The 15994-nt window shown below is 42.4% G+C and overlaps 1 protein-coding gene across 2 annotated transcripts; it reads right to left on the bottom strand.

Moving 5' to 3' along the window:
- Positions 1-3950: 3950 nt before the first annotated feature.
- Positions 3951-15975, bottom strand: NTPCR (nucleoside-triphosphatase, cancer-related). 2 transcript variants are annotated; one of them, XM_040554133.1, is made up of 5 exons: positions 15781-15975; positions 13394-13556; positions 12356-12452; positions 9251-9460; positions 3951-4526 (listed from the first exon to the last, which is right to left on the bottom strand). In XM_040554133.1, exons 1-5 carry the CDS (start codon positions 15812-15814, stop codon positions 4458-4460), a joined length of 573 nt encoding a protein of 190 aa, XP_040410067.1. In that variant the 5' UTR covers positions 15815-15975; the 3' UTR covers positions 3951-4457. The 2 variants fall into 2 exon arrangements, with proteins under 2 accessions (XP_040410067.1, XP_040410066.1); XM_040554132.1 differs by having other exon boundaries at positions 12356-12458; positions 15781-15965.
- Between the last annotated feature and the right edge of the window lie 19 nt (positions 15976-15994).

Raw genomic sequence — 15994 nt, 5'->3', positions numbered from 1 at the left:
GCGTGTGTTTTTTTTTTTTTTAACTACCCAATTATTGCCATTTTTAGATTGCTCCCTGGATTGGGAGCTGGTATTTAATTACAGTGTTTCACTAGTGCTTGTACATCCTTAAATCTGCAAGACAGACATATTACTTATAATTAACTTTGCAGTAGGTCCAGTGTTAAAGATTCACCTCTCATTCAGCCTTCTCAGAGTTTTACAAGTCAAAAATGGTCTAATGCATGATAAATAATGCAGGCCCTGTTTATTCCATGCTGTGTGCAATTTTATGTTGGAATTACAAGCCTCCTTGCCAAAAACGTCCTTGATTCTCAGGCTCTGAGAGAATAATTGGTACCTCATATTCCCTCCTTTTTTGCACCAATTAAAACCTGCAGGTGCACTAATGTTGTCATCTGGAATCTTGCTGGTACATCAGAGGTTATTTTCACCAAATGTGTGCTATTAGTAAAATTAGCCCATCAGGGGAATTGGGAATGCTCTGTTTGTTGTTACAGTTCTCTCAAGGCTTTCCAAATATTTTACTAGTGCAAGACCAGACAATAAATTTTTTACCTCTGAAGTAAACACAAGGTGTCATAAAAACTAACTTCACTTGGAAATATTACTTTCTCCCTCGGTGCGTATTTGAAACAGGCAAATCATTTCTTTAGGACTGTCTCAGATTCAAAGGCCAGAAATGACTGTTAAGATCATCTAGGATCTCCTGCTGAACACAGACCACAAAACGTCTCTTTATTTCTCTTAAAAGCGTGGCGTAGCTCAGAGAGAAGATGAACTTCAAGAAGATCAACAAAATACTCACCCATCTTGAGATAGGTAGCAGAAAGCAAGAGCCCCTGATGTCAGTGGCAAAAATACCCTTCAATTTAAAGGGGCTGATGTTTCATCCACAGTTGAGGGAAGGAAAAATTCACCTCCAGTGTCGGTAAGTTGTTCCATTGACTAACTCCCCTCACTACAGAAAGTATTCCTTGTACCATGAGACCATGTACAAGGCACCATCAGTACACTGGTCAAAAGTTATGAGAACTGAAGATTTTTCCAGTCTAATTATGGAACCACACTAGGCATCATGACATTATTTGCAGGGCAATATACCTATTACGAGGAATTAGTATCACTTAACAGTGACGAAGTGAACTGCCTCACATGGAATTTGGAGAACTGAGCTCTGCCATTATTCCTAAAGAAACACCCCTTCCCACCCTCTATGTGGGTGTCAAATACCTCCATTTTATTTAGCTTTAAAGATCAGTCCTTCCTTAAGACTTGCTAGAATTTCGCTAATTATGTAAACATTGAAAGCAATATTTTCCAGCATATTTTACAGCTTAAGGGACATCCAGCCTTTAAGAGCAGAAAGAAGTATTGTCGAAAGTCCTGACAAAGTCTGCTTTGGTCTCAAATCTTTCACCTGTAACAAGGTGCCTCAACAGTGCTTTGCGTTTAACATTAACAAACAGACAAAAAAGCACCAAGCAACCACTGCAGGAGTTTCCAGGCTTCATGGTTTAGGTATCTGTTTCAGAAATATCTAGATTATGGCTTCTATGTAAGTCACCTTTCTGAATGAGGTTCTTGGTTCCTTCCAATAACTTTGTTTCAAAGATAGTGGTATATTAAAATAAAGTCACAGTTGTCAGTGTCCTCTTATTCAGCAAACTAAAGCAAGGCAATGAAAGAACTAAGAATTTCATGAGGTCAAACATTCTGGGCAGTGTATGTTTTCTTAAATAAGGGTCTCTTCAGCTTTATGCTGTTTAATAAAATACCTGAGTAAAGCAGGAGCAAACTGTTCCCCAAGCCAAATAATGTTCCTCTCCAACCCGCCCCACTTTACCTCCAAATTTCACTAGGATAGGGAATTTCCCCTACAACTCTCAGCATATTCAAGACTGATGCGTTCACACCCCTTAGAAGGCATACTCTTAACACCATTACTCCTGTGCATGTAAAGTTGCAGATGCAAACTCCTCCTAAAAGTTTGTGCACAGCTGAAACAAAGCCCACGTGAGGGCATACAGATGACTGCCTAAATCCATGCATCTCATGCACATGAAATGAGCTGCACAAACCCCAAATTAATACAACAGTTTGTGGGAGAAGGTGCCCAAGCAAAATGGCAAAACCAGTCACAAAACCACCAAGCACCAGTACTGCAGCAGTACACAGCAAATTCCCCGAGTTGTTCTAGCATAAGGCACAAAAACTAAAAAGCAATATCCAGCCTCATGGTTCACCTGGGCCTCAACTCTGTTTAGATTTCTGGGTGGCAACAGTCAGAGGTTTTATCTTTCCTCATCAGCTTGAGATCACTTTTGGGTTGCTGTAGAAAGGGCAAAGGTTGAGTTTGGAGTTCCCTCTTGAGTGCCCTGCAGTAGCCCTCAGGTAGCGCACTGCAGTTGCCCCTGCTCTTCTTACTTCAAATCTTGACGCGATGGTTTCATTCAGCCAGAGGCCTCCAGCTGGACACAGAGAAGTTGCTGCCATGCTAGGAGACAAGCACGAGTGCCCTCTACAAAAAGTAGAGAACAAACACCCTGCAGGCTCCTTGTCACACAAGAAGCACAATGGAGCTGTACCACCACTGTAACCAGACTCAAGCAGGTAAGATGGGATCTTTCACATGGGTAAGATGGGATCTTTCACATCCAAAACACAGAACCTAGCAGCCACCACCACCACAGGCAATGACTGGTAAACACTGGGGTAAGAGCTAGACATCTCTTGCATTCACAAGGTTGCATTTCTCAGTGCCAGTCCTTTACAGGCAGGATTTGGAGCTCTCCATCCATCTTGTCTAACAACAGAGAAGAATGCCTGTGGTAATTACTGTGGATTTACAATACCTTCAAGGCTCAGCCTTATTTTGTGAAAAGCAGGCAGGAGCTGTACATTCCCAAAGGGGATCTCTGAGACGGATTCTCTTTTCCCCAGATATGAAGGCAACTCCGTTATCCAAATGGCTGTGGCCAGAATGGCACTGTCATGGAGCTGTCAGGGACCAGGGCCATGGTGTCCTATAACATGACACGTCTCTCCTGCCATCCAGGCAGGGACAACGTTTGTACCAGACTGGCATTCCAAGTACAGGAAAAAGAAAAGATGCTCCCTGCATGCTCTGTTCTGTTTCCAGGGTACCTGTAAAAAAATTCCTGTCCCCATCCAGCCACCTAGAAATGTTGGTGTCAGTTTGCATAGAAATAAGAAACAAAATCAATGTTTGAAAATGCCTTTAGTTTGCTCACTTTAACAGTTGTTGAACTAACCAGAAAAAAGTTAAGGAACAACTGAAGTCTTAACATCTTACAGCCAGAGATGACTATAAATTGTATAAGGAACAGAAGTGCACCTGGGAGGGAATTCTGTTTTCATAACATGCAAAACAGATTATGTGCAAGTACTTTTTCCTAACACATTTGCAAACCTCAGAGGAAAAAAGACATTGTCTAATACTCTCACACACTTCTTATATCACAACTATTAAGTGTGTACAGAACTGAATAAGGAAAAATTCAAACAAGCAAAAGAAAAGTATCAGTAAACATAACGGGTTGTAAAACCCATATAGACAAATGCAGCATTAAGTCAATCCTGACCTCATAAACTCTGCATGAAAAACATGTGTCAAGATTTGATTCAGCTCCAATGAACCTAAAGATTTTTTTAAAAGGGGTGTGAAACAAGGTTGCCACCTGAAAATTTAAAATTAACCCAAAAGGCAGCCCTCTTAACTACTGTCTGGGCCACTTAAGAAAGGGTATAGTTGGTTATGTTTCCCCCCGAAGTGGAATTCTGTATGTATCATTTGGAATTACAGGAATTTTCCTTGGAATTCTCTATAACCCTTCTTACCACGCAGTTGGAGAGAATCCAATTATTCCTTCCACCTCGTGAATTTTCAGCACCCACAGTGAAACTTTGACACACCTCAACCAGGTCAAAGTTAGCAAAGGTATTTATTTATACACAAGCCAGGCAGAGCACACATACTTCTGGGGCAGGGTTGTGTTCTGTTACACTGGGGCTAAGTTCTGGTTCCTCAACGCACATTACTGCATGGGATGTTATAGACCCCCAACGGCTCTCTGGCCAGAACAGTCCTCACCACTCTGAAGGACTCAGATCTCTATCAGATTTGGCAGCTAACTACTTTTACATGGTGTAACTAGGATCGGAGTCAGACCGCCTAACTTTCAAATACCCAGGTCGGATTTTCATGTTAACTATGGATCTCTCGAAGTTTTGAATGGATCAGCTTGTGACCTGGATGAACAAGAACCCTTCCATCTCATTTTCACGGTTTAGAATATTACCAGCTTTACCTTGCTTACCCTGGAAGCTCCAGTAAAGCCTCCAGAAGCTTCAGCAGGAAGGGCAGATCAAATATCCACAAAGCGTTATGTTTTGTAAAAATAAAGGTTTTAGTGTTTACAGACAAGAAAAGGTGTTCATTTTCTGCAGGACTCCACAGCTGCCAAGATGTCTTGCAAAATGTTGTTCCTGTTTTCCTTACTAACCTAGAGAAAGAGAAATTAAAACTGATGTAATTTGATGAATAACCTCTACATCACTGTTTACTCCAAAAAACAAAGCAGAAATTCAAATGCATTTCTTTCTTGGTGGAGGAATGTTGAGTGTCAAACACCTGCCTTCTTGTACTACTAAGAACACAATAAGCTAAAGCCACAAATCTGCACATGTAATTGAATATTCAGTGATCTTTTTGGTTTAATTACCCATGGTATTTTGCAGTATTATTCAGGGCTTGAATAACTAACAAGAATTGCTCAAAGAAACTGTGTACTTTTGTCATTACTAGAAATCCTTTTTGATTACCAAGCATCATTTTTCTATTATAAAGTGGAGTTCTTGCGCCTTCACTGCTTGAAAAGATTGTATTTCCAGGGATGACAGCCCAAGTCAAAAACATCTTCAATCAAAAATTAAAACAGGCTTAACAGCACAAATGTGTACTTAGAAACCTTAGCACTGCAGGACAGAAACGCCTTGAAAGAGAAATAAGACCACCTGAAGAAGCTGGGGGGCTTTTGTGTTGCACTGAAGCATGCCCTTGGTTTAAGTCTGTGGCAATGCTGGCCGTTAACAAGAGCCCGTGTGGAAATCCACAGCCCAGTGGTTTTTCTGGGTCCACCAGTGTCGCAGCACCTGCAGACCGCTGTGAATTGCCAAGGAAACATTGCCGCTTGCTAGCCAGCTCAGCTCCCTGTTACAGCAGTGACAGAGCACAGAACGGTGGGGCTGGGGGTGCAGATTACGCCTTCTTGAATGGCCCTGCCCGGATGCAGAGCCCGGTCACCCACATTATGTATGTGAGTGGCCACAGCATGACCAACCAAAACCTGTGGAGAGGGCTGGGGTGGCGAAAGGGTTAAACATTTGTGAAGTGTCAGCACGAGCTTCACTTAAAAAGCTTAAGGAATTTTCTTCACTGTTCAGATCCCTGCAGAAAAGGCAGAAGGAAATCCCCCAGTGACAGATGAGTCCCCCCAGAATAAGTAAGGGCATTCATATCTTTAACAAAGTTTGAAAAATGCTGCTAGAAGAGAAAGGAAAGACACCCCAGTATACATGGCATGAAGCTCTCCACCAGCAAGGTTTCATTGCATTCCCTGTAGCTGCATGTAATACCTGAGCACGTGGATCCGCGTTCCTTCCAGTACTACAGTCAGTACTGAACAGGAGAAAGTCTATTATTATCATCATCATCAACAACAAATTGGTGACAGTCCTACCTGAAGAATTTAACCCCAGGCACCTATTGCTGTTCAGTCACAGACATCCTATCCAAATGCTGGAAAACTGCCCTATAAACCTAGAGACAGTGGTCTCACCTATGACACCTGAATTCAAGAGAGCAGATCAACATGGGACTGATGAAAAAGTGACGTTAAAAAGAAAAGAGGAAAGGACTGGGAAGATCTGCCTGGAAGTTGCTGTTTTTATTGAGTATTGTTCCAAGGCTATTATAAGATAAAAAGAAAGGCCCACAACAGCAAAGAGCAAGACAATAAAGAATGGAATTGCTCTTCAGTAAGGCTATTGAGACACCCCGAGGTAAACAAGGCACAGAGCACAGATGAGCCAAACTCTAAATCTCACAGCAAGTGTCCTGACATCCTGACTTTCAAAGGACCTTCTGAACATTTAATAGCTCTTTCCACTGTCTCACAGCCAACAAAAACAATACTGCATTTTATCTGCCCCTCTTCCATACCTACATGCCAGAAGTCCAGTGAGAGCACCAGAGAGCGTGCCAAGTGCTGGGCAATTCTCACGAGAGTTTTGCAAAGGCTGCTTGATAGATACCAGCCTCCTCTTAAGATCTGGACACATTCTGTGCAGGCAGTTTTCCCAGACAGAACAAGTCTCCCAGTATCCATGCTGAACGTACAAAGAGACGGGCAGTTTTTTAGGGAGTAAAAGCAACTGCAGATACTGCTTTTGACTAAGCATTTAGATAATCTGGAAGAAACGATCACCTGAACTCCAAGCATGCAAAAGGACAGAAGCCTTCTTCCCCTAACAATTCAGGAACTGTCAAGGAAACAGTACTAGCAGAGAGCATCCAACTGGAACCTCAGCTACTATCCATTAAACTCTGTTTTCTTTCTCAAAAGGCAGAGACAACCAAATTTCACTCGTGGGTTTCATGGAAGAAAAATTAGTAGAAGGAAAAATGGGAGAAAATGAATCATGCCAGCTGCTAGGAATAAAGTGATCCTATTTATGACTCCACATCTGCAAAACTATGCAGACCCAGGCAGTGCAAAAAGAGCCCCTGTACTTGCACTGGAAAGTTTAGTTCTCAGCAAAATGGAATTGGGCAACAATGGAAAAAAATGTGTTAAATATCAGATCCCCTATTGTTAAGTGCTCTAGATTAAATAAATTAAACATTGGGGACCGAATCTCAACTGCTTTTAGGGCATCTGGACCCATTTACACCAACTGAATATGCTTTCAAGACAGAAGGGGCTGTAAAACCCAAAACAGCTGTGTCCAGGCACTTAGCGTCAAACATCAGAACCATCCTTGTGACAATAAAAGAAGGATCAGAAAACCCTGCTGAGTTATTGAATGCAGCTTAACTCCACACTAAGTGACAAAGCAGACAGAACTGGTTTCGAAGATAGCCACCTACCTCTGCACGCTACCGGGCATCATAAAAGTTAGCAAGAAAAAACTAACCGTGGGCTCTTTGGACACTCCGGGCTCTTTGGGCACCCCAGGCTCTCCCCGTGCCACAGCCCTTCGATGAGGTAGCTGGTGATCCGGTGTTTACTTCAGCCAGTAACACATCCGACTCCACGAGGGTAAGTTCTGCTCCTGCTCATGCACACGTTTTAACTAGCTGGGAAAGAGCATGCAGTGTGTCACGGGAGCTAGACAGATGTTCTCCTGTACAGGACTTTAGCGTAGCAGGTCTCTTGTCATTGGGGAACTATTGCAACCTGCCACACATTTCACACTCTCGCTTTTGGCTGAAGGATCCACCAGAGAAATCTGTACTTAAACAAAGAAACCTGCATGTTCTAATCTCAGCATTATAAACAGAATGGCTCGTTTTTTTTTGTAAAGGGTTTTTTTTTTAGAAAACATTGCTCCACTGAAATGTACAGCAAGATTTTAGCTGGCTGTAGACATTTAAGAGAAAGATGCGCTGGCCGACAGACACACCCAATAACCTGGGGCTGAGCAGCACGTGCCTCAGAACATCACCTGACATAAAGAGACAGTGGAAGGCTCTGAAGCTTCCTTGAAAAGCCAAGCAGTGCTTTCTAGCACTTCCCTTCCTTCTCTGAGAAGAAGGAACGCTATTGCCTCACTGTGACTGCATCCTATGCAGCAACTGCTGCCTTCACCGAGGCATTCGCAACTGCCTCTCCCCCAGTTCTTCCACCAAAAGGCAAGTCACAGAGAATTCACATTCACATGCATCCCTGGTCACTAGTGCAGCAACCAACACACATGGGCTGTAGGGCAGGAAACATGGGGTTTAGTGTCTGAAGGGAAAGGTAGGAGACGAATGTTTATGGGGGGAAAGGAACATTCTGTTGTTTTTGCTCCTGGGGCTGCTTCAGCGCTTAAACAGGCTTTTAATTCAAAAACCAGAAAGTAAAGATGATGAGGGGACCACCAACTAGAAGAAAGCCGAGGTACTTTTCTGAGCACTGCAGTTCTGTTAATGTCACTTTGAAGAGGAAAAAAGGAGATGGAGGTTTTTCTTTCTCTGCAGAAAGCAAGATCATTCAGGACAAGTTGTTGTGATCCAAGTGAAGGAGGAAGGAGAAAACAAATCACAACCAAGCACACACTGTCACTGTGACCTGCATCCAGTAAAGCCCAGGCTGCAGCACCGTACTGCTCTACAGCATACTGCCCCTGCTAGTCAGTGGGGACATCGAAGTCCCACTTACTGTATCCCTAATTTATAGATCCATAGAGTTCAGTTTTGGATATACAGCTTTATTCTCTCCTTGGAACAGTAACACTGAGCAGAAAAAAAAAATAAATCAAAGGAGTGGGGGCTGTGTTTAGCTTGGTTTCACAAAGTATCCAGGGTGCTTACAAATGTTAAGGGAACCTCTCATGTGTTCCTCTGAACAGGCTGATCTGTTGTGGTAAGTTTTTGAGAATTTCTCTGTAACTGATCAGAACCGCACTTTGAGGCCCTAATATCCTGAAAATTATGTCTGTAGAACAACATAATTAATTCCAAAGTTATTTCACTGACTCCAGAGAAAGCACACTCCATTTACAAGTGTCTTTCTTCTAGAAGTCATTTCTGCAAACCCCACTGCTGCCTTTTTTTTTTTTTTTCCTTGAATACGATTACGGGTAATATTTCTGCAAGCCACTTTGAAAAAAAAAATAAAAATCTGACTGTACTTTAAAAGATTTAACTCTCAGGAATAATGAATACTTAGATGGCAATAATACTACAGCAAGAAAACCTTTAAAAACAACTACATCATTACTTCCACGGCCCCTCACAAGCAAAGCCAGCTGTGAGACTCATACAGTAAGTGCCAACTGCGAGGGTTTTTTTTTAATAAGGTGAACACCTGCCCATTAAGAACCAAATGGAAACTAAAAAACTTATTTCATACAAGCTACCCACAGCTATCAACTGGTAGTAACAATTAGTTTTTAAACAGAGCCAAATACAAACCAGCAATGCAGAACAGAAGGCTCTTTAAGAACATTTAACATTACTCACGTTGAACACTTCAACATCTTTCCTACTTCTTATTTCTTCAACAAGATCCAGTGGCTTTCCCTTCGGTACTGGAATCGTTCCAAGTACCACGGTACCAGGGTCGGTCAACGTTTCACGAACAGCTCGAATAAATGCCTGGCTGAAGAGCTCCATTTTACCAATCTCGTCTATGACGCAGATCTTCTTCTCTGTATCACTGCTGTGGTTTACCTGTGGAAAAGCGCATCAGCAGGCTGTAAACAACACAGACCTTGGAACGAGCAACAGTTTCTGTGCTAATAAAAATTACCTCTACAAGAAATCAATTAAATTGTAATTCTGGGGGAAGTGGAAGAGTCAAAGTCACTGTTGGTGACTGACAGACTTTAAATTTGTCATTTATATCTCAGCAAAGATTGTTGGAAGATGAGAATGCAGGTACAGCATAAATACCTAAACACCAACTACAATAGGAAATATTCACATCAGTTTTCCTTCAAAGCAGCATTCTCACAATGGCCCTGTAAGAGCTATGTGACAGTTCAGAACTGCACTTTGCCTACTAGCAACTCTCATTAAACCTGAGGGACTCCTGTTTTTCAAAACACTGGCTTCTGCATTTAGAATAGATCAATATCCACACTACACAATTACTGAAAAAAGACTTGCATTAAATCTAGATTTGGAAGCTTGTCTCCTTGTAGCTACATGATGCCATTCGAAAAACAATTTTAAATTGAGAAGCTTGTTCCTTTCTATTTTAGCATAAGAAATGCTAAATCAGATTTTTGTACCCTTATCTTCAGTTTCCAAGTTGTAAGTAAGATTTCAGATTTCATAAAGATTATTCTTCCATTATCAAATCATACGGCAGCAGTTTTGCCTATGCCAGCTGAGCCCCTAATGCTGCAAAGTCAGGCACGCAGAGAAGTGAACAGACAGACCCAGGCAGGTCTCAGGGACTTTACCTCTGGCTCCAGTATTTGTAGCATCATGGTAAAATTTCAAGAGGTCAAAACTGTTTGTCCAAAGTAGAACAAGAAGTCAGAAGCCAAACTGTAAACAGAGTTGTGCTGACCTCTCCAGAAGCAACAATAACGTTCACCTTCACATTGTGCCTCCCTTTTCTGCCTGATCTATTGCTCTGGCATAGTCTCTTGCCACAAAATTGACTTGAACATCAGATTTGTGATTAGAACCTCACATCACAGCAAGCAATGCAGAGGCACATTGTGATAGAAAGCCTCGAGAGTTGAAAAAAGAAATCCAACAACTAAAAGAAACACCAAATAAAACTAAAACAAATCACGAAGAGTGTAAGAAGGGCAAAAACCAGCATTTCTCTCAAAACAACTAACTGTTTTTAAAGCTATCTTGATAACCAACCAGGACATTTCCAGCTTTTTTTCTCCCTATTTACTTCCAGGGAAGTGGAAGAGCTGTGTAACATGCATCCTAAAACTTTTTCAAGCCAAGTCCCTGCTGAGTTGCTGTTTTATTTAAAAAGCTTTCACAGATCAGTCAGCTAAAAAGCCAACAGTAGTCACTAGGTCACCCCCAGAGAAACAGAACATTTTGCTTTGGATACAATCCTCAGTCCTGCCTGGTAACATTTCCAGAACCAAAGAGCTCACCCACTGTAGGATCTATCCCAGTTCTCAATGGAGCGAGCAAGACCCAAACTGTAAGAGCTGAAGCTGTCTGCCAGCCTAACCAGGCGCTTTCCCACTCCTGCGGCCCTTTGATCAAACCAGACCATGCCTTGTTCATTTCCCTTTTCTTGTCTCAGGTCTATGATCTTGCCCGCCTTCTCTCTCCTCTTCTCCCATTTTGTACCACATACATGCATGACCACGTTCCCACAAAACGGATTAACAGTGCTTTCAGTGAGAACAGGGTCATGCACTGTCCTACCCCTCTGGCCCCTTTTCTTCCCCTCTTCACTCTCTTGTTCTCACAGGCAGCTATAAAACAAACAGAAAAAAATGAACACTGCTAACCCTCCTAGCAAAATCATTCACGAACTTCAAATAAATTAAGACAGCAGTAAGAGGATTCAGAGTATAGCACTGACTTAATAAAGCCTTTTTTATTTAATTTAAACTATTCTTCTATTTACCAACACAGTAAATCAAGCTACAGTGAAGTTAAATATTTTAGAAGTCCCATTTTATTCATATTCCCTTTCTCCCTTGCCCCCAACATCTTTGCTTCCCTCCTCTCAGTCTTTAGCTTTCCTTGACAAAAACAATCTGATCCTCAATCTCATTTTAGCCCCTTTGCACCCTTCTGTTTTATTACTTTTATAATTATTATTATTTTTCTTTTTCGTTTTTTTTTCCCTAAGTTCATTAAGAAGTCCCTTCTTCCTTGGCCCCTTGAGATTTGGCAGTGTACAAAAATCACAATACGATTTTTAGCAGTACTGTTCAGCAGCTGCTGCAGTTTATGATATGTTATTGCCAAAGTCAGGTCTGTTCTTGTTTAATTTTGGAGAGGGGAAAGGTTGGGATGACAGGAAGGAGAAGGAAGAAGGGACACAAGCCTAATATTGCTTGCACTGTTGTAACAGGATAAGAGAAGGATAGGAAAAAGCCACAAAACGCTCTGTGTGCAGCAGCCTGTATCAAATTATACATCGCTATAACATTTAAAACCTAATAGTAATTATGTAGCTGTAAACTAAAATAATCACTGGATTCAAGAAACAAATGTTTCTACTGGAAGAAGAAAGGAATCATTGAGGGGAAAAAAAAGAGATGTAGGAGGAGCAGCAGGAAAATCCTTTTTTTTGGACCCACTAACTCCTCCCAGTTGTGTGTGGTAAGCCACCTGTCCATTTTGTTTACCTTCCAGTGTGAAATCTGGTGGCATGGGAAGAAACTTCCTATCGGCTGTCCCTCAGCCCAAGGACAGCCTGGTCACAGGACGACGTCACAACAAGGAGATGGAAAGTGATCTCTGCCCCTTCAGCTTCCTGATCCGATCCTGAAGTCAATCAGTACCAGTGAAACCCAAGAAAGAGGCCCTTTAGTACCACCAAAAACTAGGGCTGTAGAAGGGCCTTCTGATAACGCTCATTATCATCAAGCATCCATTTTTCAGCAGCTTTATCTCAATACTCACATTTCTCAGCACAGGTAGAACCAACTGCTCAAATGAAACCAGGTCTACAACATACTGTCCAACTCGATATTCACGTCTCGAAGTAGAAGAATCAGAACTGAATTTGAAAGACATAAACAGATCCTTCTAAGTAGTAAGTTTAATGAGAATTGACTGCAGTCATTTCAAGTACATTTATTAGAATAGTTACCCCAGTAAGTCTAACTCCCCTTAATTCTTCAAAGGAAAGAAACCCTGTAAGCTATGCATTAAGTCATGCTGCAGATAGCATCCTTTCAGATAATAAACATACCATACAATACCTTCAGTACTATATAAGTTTAAATTTGAACACTGTACTGAAGGACAAAGGAATATAAAAGCTGGCAGGTGTATCTGCACTGAAACCAAAATAAACACCTGCAATTCATGGAAGCATATGAGCTACCTTTGAATTAGGTAATGTGACGTTACAGATAGCATCACTGCGGTAGCCCAAAGCTCAGCATGGACTCCAAAACACTTAAACAGTCTTGGGAAAATATTTGGACAGTTTGCATGTGCTGCATGACATATGCAAACATCAGTCTTTTTCTTAAAATTTCATACATCACTCTTTTTCTTAAAATTCACACCTGGGATTTGTGGGCCAGTCGGTGGCTCTTTAAAAATGTTACATGCAATTTCCCTTTAATTTTCAGATTTTGTACCCATCAATTAGCTTGCAGAAAAAAATAATCTTCCTTTCTGTCTACAACAAGCTATTCACTGTATCCCAAAGAGACTTGGACTCATGAGAAAAGGCTGAGCAGTGCTTCTTCTAATGGTGTAAAACAGGCAGTAAGAGAGAACATCCTTCTCTAGCACATTTTCCATGTTTCACTATGCGATAGATAGGCAACAATGCAGGGATCAGCCAGGTGACAAGAACTGAACAAAGAACCTGACATGAAAGCCATACGTGCAATGGTGATCACCTTCTGGAGGAGTATTTAACATGCTGACACATGAGAGAAGCATAAAACAACAAGCTGCTTACAACAATTAAAACTTCAGTACCTGACTCTAGATAAAGGACCTCGTTTTCCAGATAAAGTGACAACATCAAATCCTCTTCTTCTGCCACCTTCTTTAACTTCCTCTGTGTAAAATCCATCAACGGGAACGTCTGAGGATCTTAGTGCCTGAGTGACTTTCTGGATCAAAGTAGTCTTTCCAATCCCTAAAATCGTAGGGGAAACAAAAAGTACACAGGATTAATCTTCTGTGGTAAAAGCCTATTTTTTAAATAACTCAGCGATGACGTGATTTAGCACAAACACTGGTTATTTATTTATTTATTTTTAAGAACAATTTACAGACTGAAAAAGTGGTAGGAAAAGCAAGAACAGAAGCACCTTTTAAAGTCCATGTTGTACCGACACCATAATGTTTTATTAGTCTTTAAGAAGTATGCCTACAGTGAAGTCACAACAGAACGGTAAAAATATCCCAGGCCACCACTGAACTTGTTCACTTAGTGTCTGGACAGGCCACAAAGCTTGCCCCAAGATGGGCAAATACACAGGAGATTAGTCCATGCTGAGAGCCGTACTGTTACACAACTGATATCCAAGCTAGCTACAAGGCTGACTGATCAATCTCCTTTTCTTTATCTCTGCTCTTCACTATCTTTTAAGATCAGAGATGAATTTATCCTCTTTTTAGATTAGGTCAAAACTGATTGCTATAACCAGAAGCCTGACTTCCAATGGATTAAGCATGCAATACTTGTATTGTGTCCTAGCAATTGGAAGCACTCAGTAAACCCAAGATATCAGAGTGGCTGCGCAGTTTTCATTCTTTGAGATTTGCAAGACCTGACTGGATAAAGCTTTGAGCAACCTGGTCTCATAGCTGGCCCTGAATTTCCTTCCTGTGTGAATTATGCTGAGGTCCTATAATCAATTCTCCCAGATCTAAGAAAGATCTTTAAGACCCTTCCCATCTGATGCCTCCAAGCACAATTTAATGTACCTTCTATGCAAATGTTGGCCACCTTCCAGGTACCCTCTGTTCTCACAAAGGAGCCATCTCCCTTCTTTGCCGTTTTAGAAGAACATCCCTCAACAAAGCTGAGCATAAAAGAAGACAGTCACCTCTCAGAATTTATAGTTAGCACTTCATTTTTAATCATTCTTATCAAGAAAATCTGCTTTAGAAAATGGAAATTATCCTGCAGAGTAACTCTTTAAATTCCTGGAGACAAGGAATAAAGATGCTTGTGATGTGTGTAAAGACACCGACAAAAGTCTTTTCAATAGGGCAACTCCTTCCCTAGGTTTTAAGTAGATTTAGGAACTACTTTCTTAACTGTCTCACAGACTGGCTTGGGTTGGCAGGGACCTTAAGGATCACCCAGTTCCAACCCCTGCCGTGGTCAGCAACACCTCCCACCAGACCAGGTTGCCCAAAGCCCCATCCAGCCTGGCCTTGAGCACCCCTAGGGATGGGGCATCCACAGCTTCTCTGGGCAACCTGTGCCAGAGTCTCACCACCCTTTGAGTGAAGAATTTCTTCCTATTATCTAATCTAAATCTAGCCTCTTCTAATTTAAAGCCATTACCTCTTGTCCAATCTCTACACTCCCTGATACAGAGTCCCTCCCCAGCTTTCCTGTAGCCCCCTTTAGGCACTGGAAGGCCACTATAAGGTCTCCCCAGAGCCTTCTTGAGGCAAAAATATCACAGGCAAAATCTTCTGTGGCTTCAGGGGCATCTAGTCAAGCACAACTTTAAAAATTGAGGCCAAAGGAACTCTTGGCATTTGAACAACAACAAAATAACAAGCATGGCACCATCAATATCTGCCATCTTTCCGAGGCCTTGTCTCTATATGGGAATTTATACTAATTCAGCTAAGTAGATTTGATGTCTCTGATTTTGTTACCTTCATTCAGTGAATTGCCAAAGTAAGCTAAAATGATTCAAACTAAGTTTAAGAAAGCTTAAAATTATACATTTATCTAATCAGAAGAGTACATTCAATTTCAATTAAATGAACAGAGGCAAGGCCAGGGTCGGCCCAACCTCCAGCGACTGCTTTTATTTATGTGGGTGGAGAGGAAGAATAAAGTGGGGAGTGTGTATTTCTACCTGAACCCAGCAGTAGCATTTGAAATTAATTACAGACAACACCAGGATCAGCAAAAGGCTCACAAAAAGGAGAATCAGGCCCACGGCTTTATTAAAGCAGTTGTAACAACAGGTCTGATTATTTATTAACCTTACAGCTAGCACTACTTCCCTCCAGGATAACCAGACAACACCAGACTGTGAGCCCACAGCTCCGAGGGCCTCCCGGGGCCGCCTCAGCCCCGACCGCCCCCCGCAGGCGCTCCCCGGCTCCCAGCGGCTCCCCCCCGGCCTGCCCTCGCCCCGCGCTCCTCTGGTTGTCAGCGCCGTTACCTGGGGGTCCCGTGAGGAAAACGTGCCTGGCCATGTCGGCGGCCCCCGCACCGCCCCTCGCAGCGCCTCGGCCCAGAGAAACACCGCCCTCGCCCCGCCTCTGCCCCGCCGGCCCGCGCAGCCTCGGCGGCCCGAGCAGCACGGAGCCGGCCGGGCCCCGGGCGGCCTAACATGGCGGCGGGACGCGCCCGCCCGGGAAATGGCGGGGCTGCCG

The sequence above is a fragment of the Cygnus olor genome, chromosome 3 (genome assembly GCF_009769625.2).
Source record: "Cygnus olor isolate bCygOlo1 chromosome 3, bCygOlo1.pri.v2, whole genome shotgun sequence".
Classification (NCBI taxonomy): Eukaryota; Metazoa; Chordata; class Aves; order Anseriformes; family Anatidae; genus Cygnus; species Cygnus olor.
The sequence above is the reverse complement of the archived record's forward strand: the minus strand, read 5'-3'. Positions and strand labels throughout refer to the sequence as shown.

Coding starts and splice junctions, on each gene's coding strand:
- NTPCR (XM_040554132.1), bottom strand. CDS start 15,814: ATGGCCAGGCACGTTTTCCTCACGGGACCCCCAG. Junction 9,461..12,355: donor TTCTACCTGTGCTGAGAAAT/GTGAGTATTGAG, acceptor GCTTTTCCACAG/GTAAACCACAGCAGTGATAC. Junction 4,527..9,250: donor AAGATGTTGAAGTGTTCAAC/GTGAGTAATGTT, acceptor CTCTTTCTCTAG/GTTAGTAAGGAAAACAGGAA.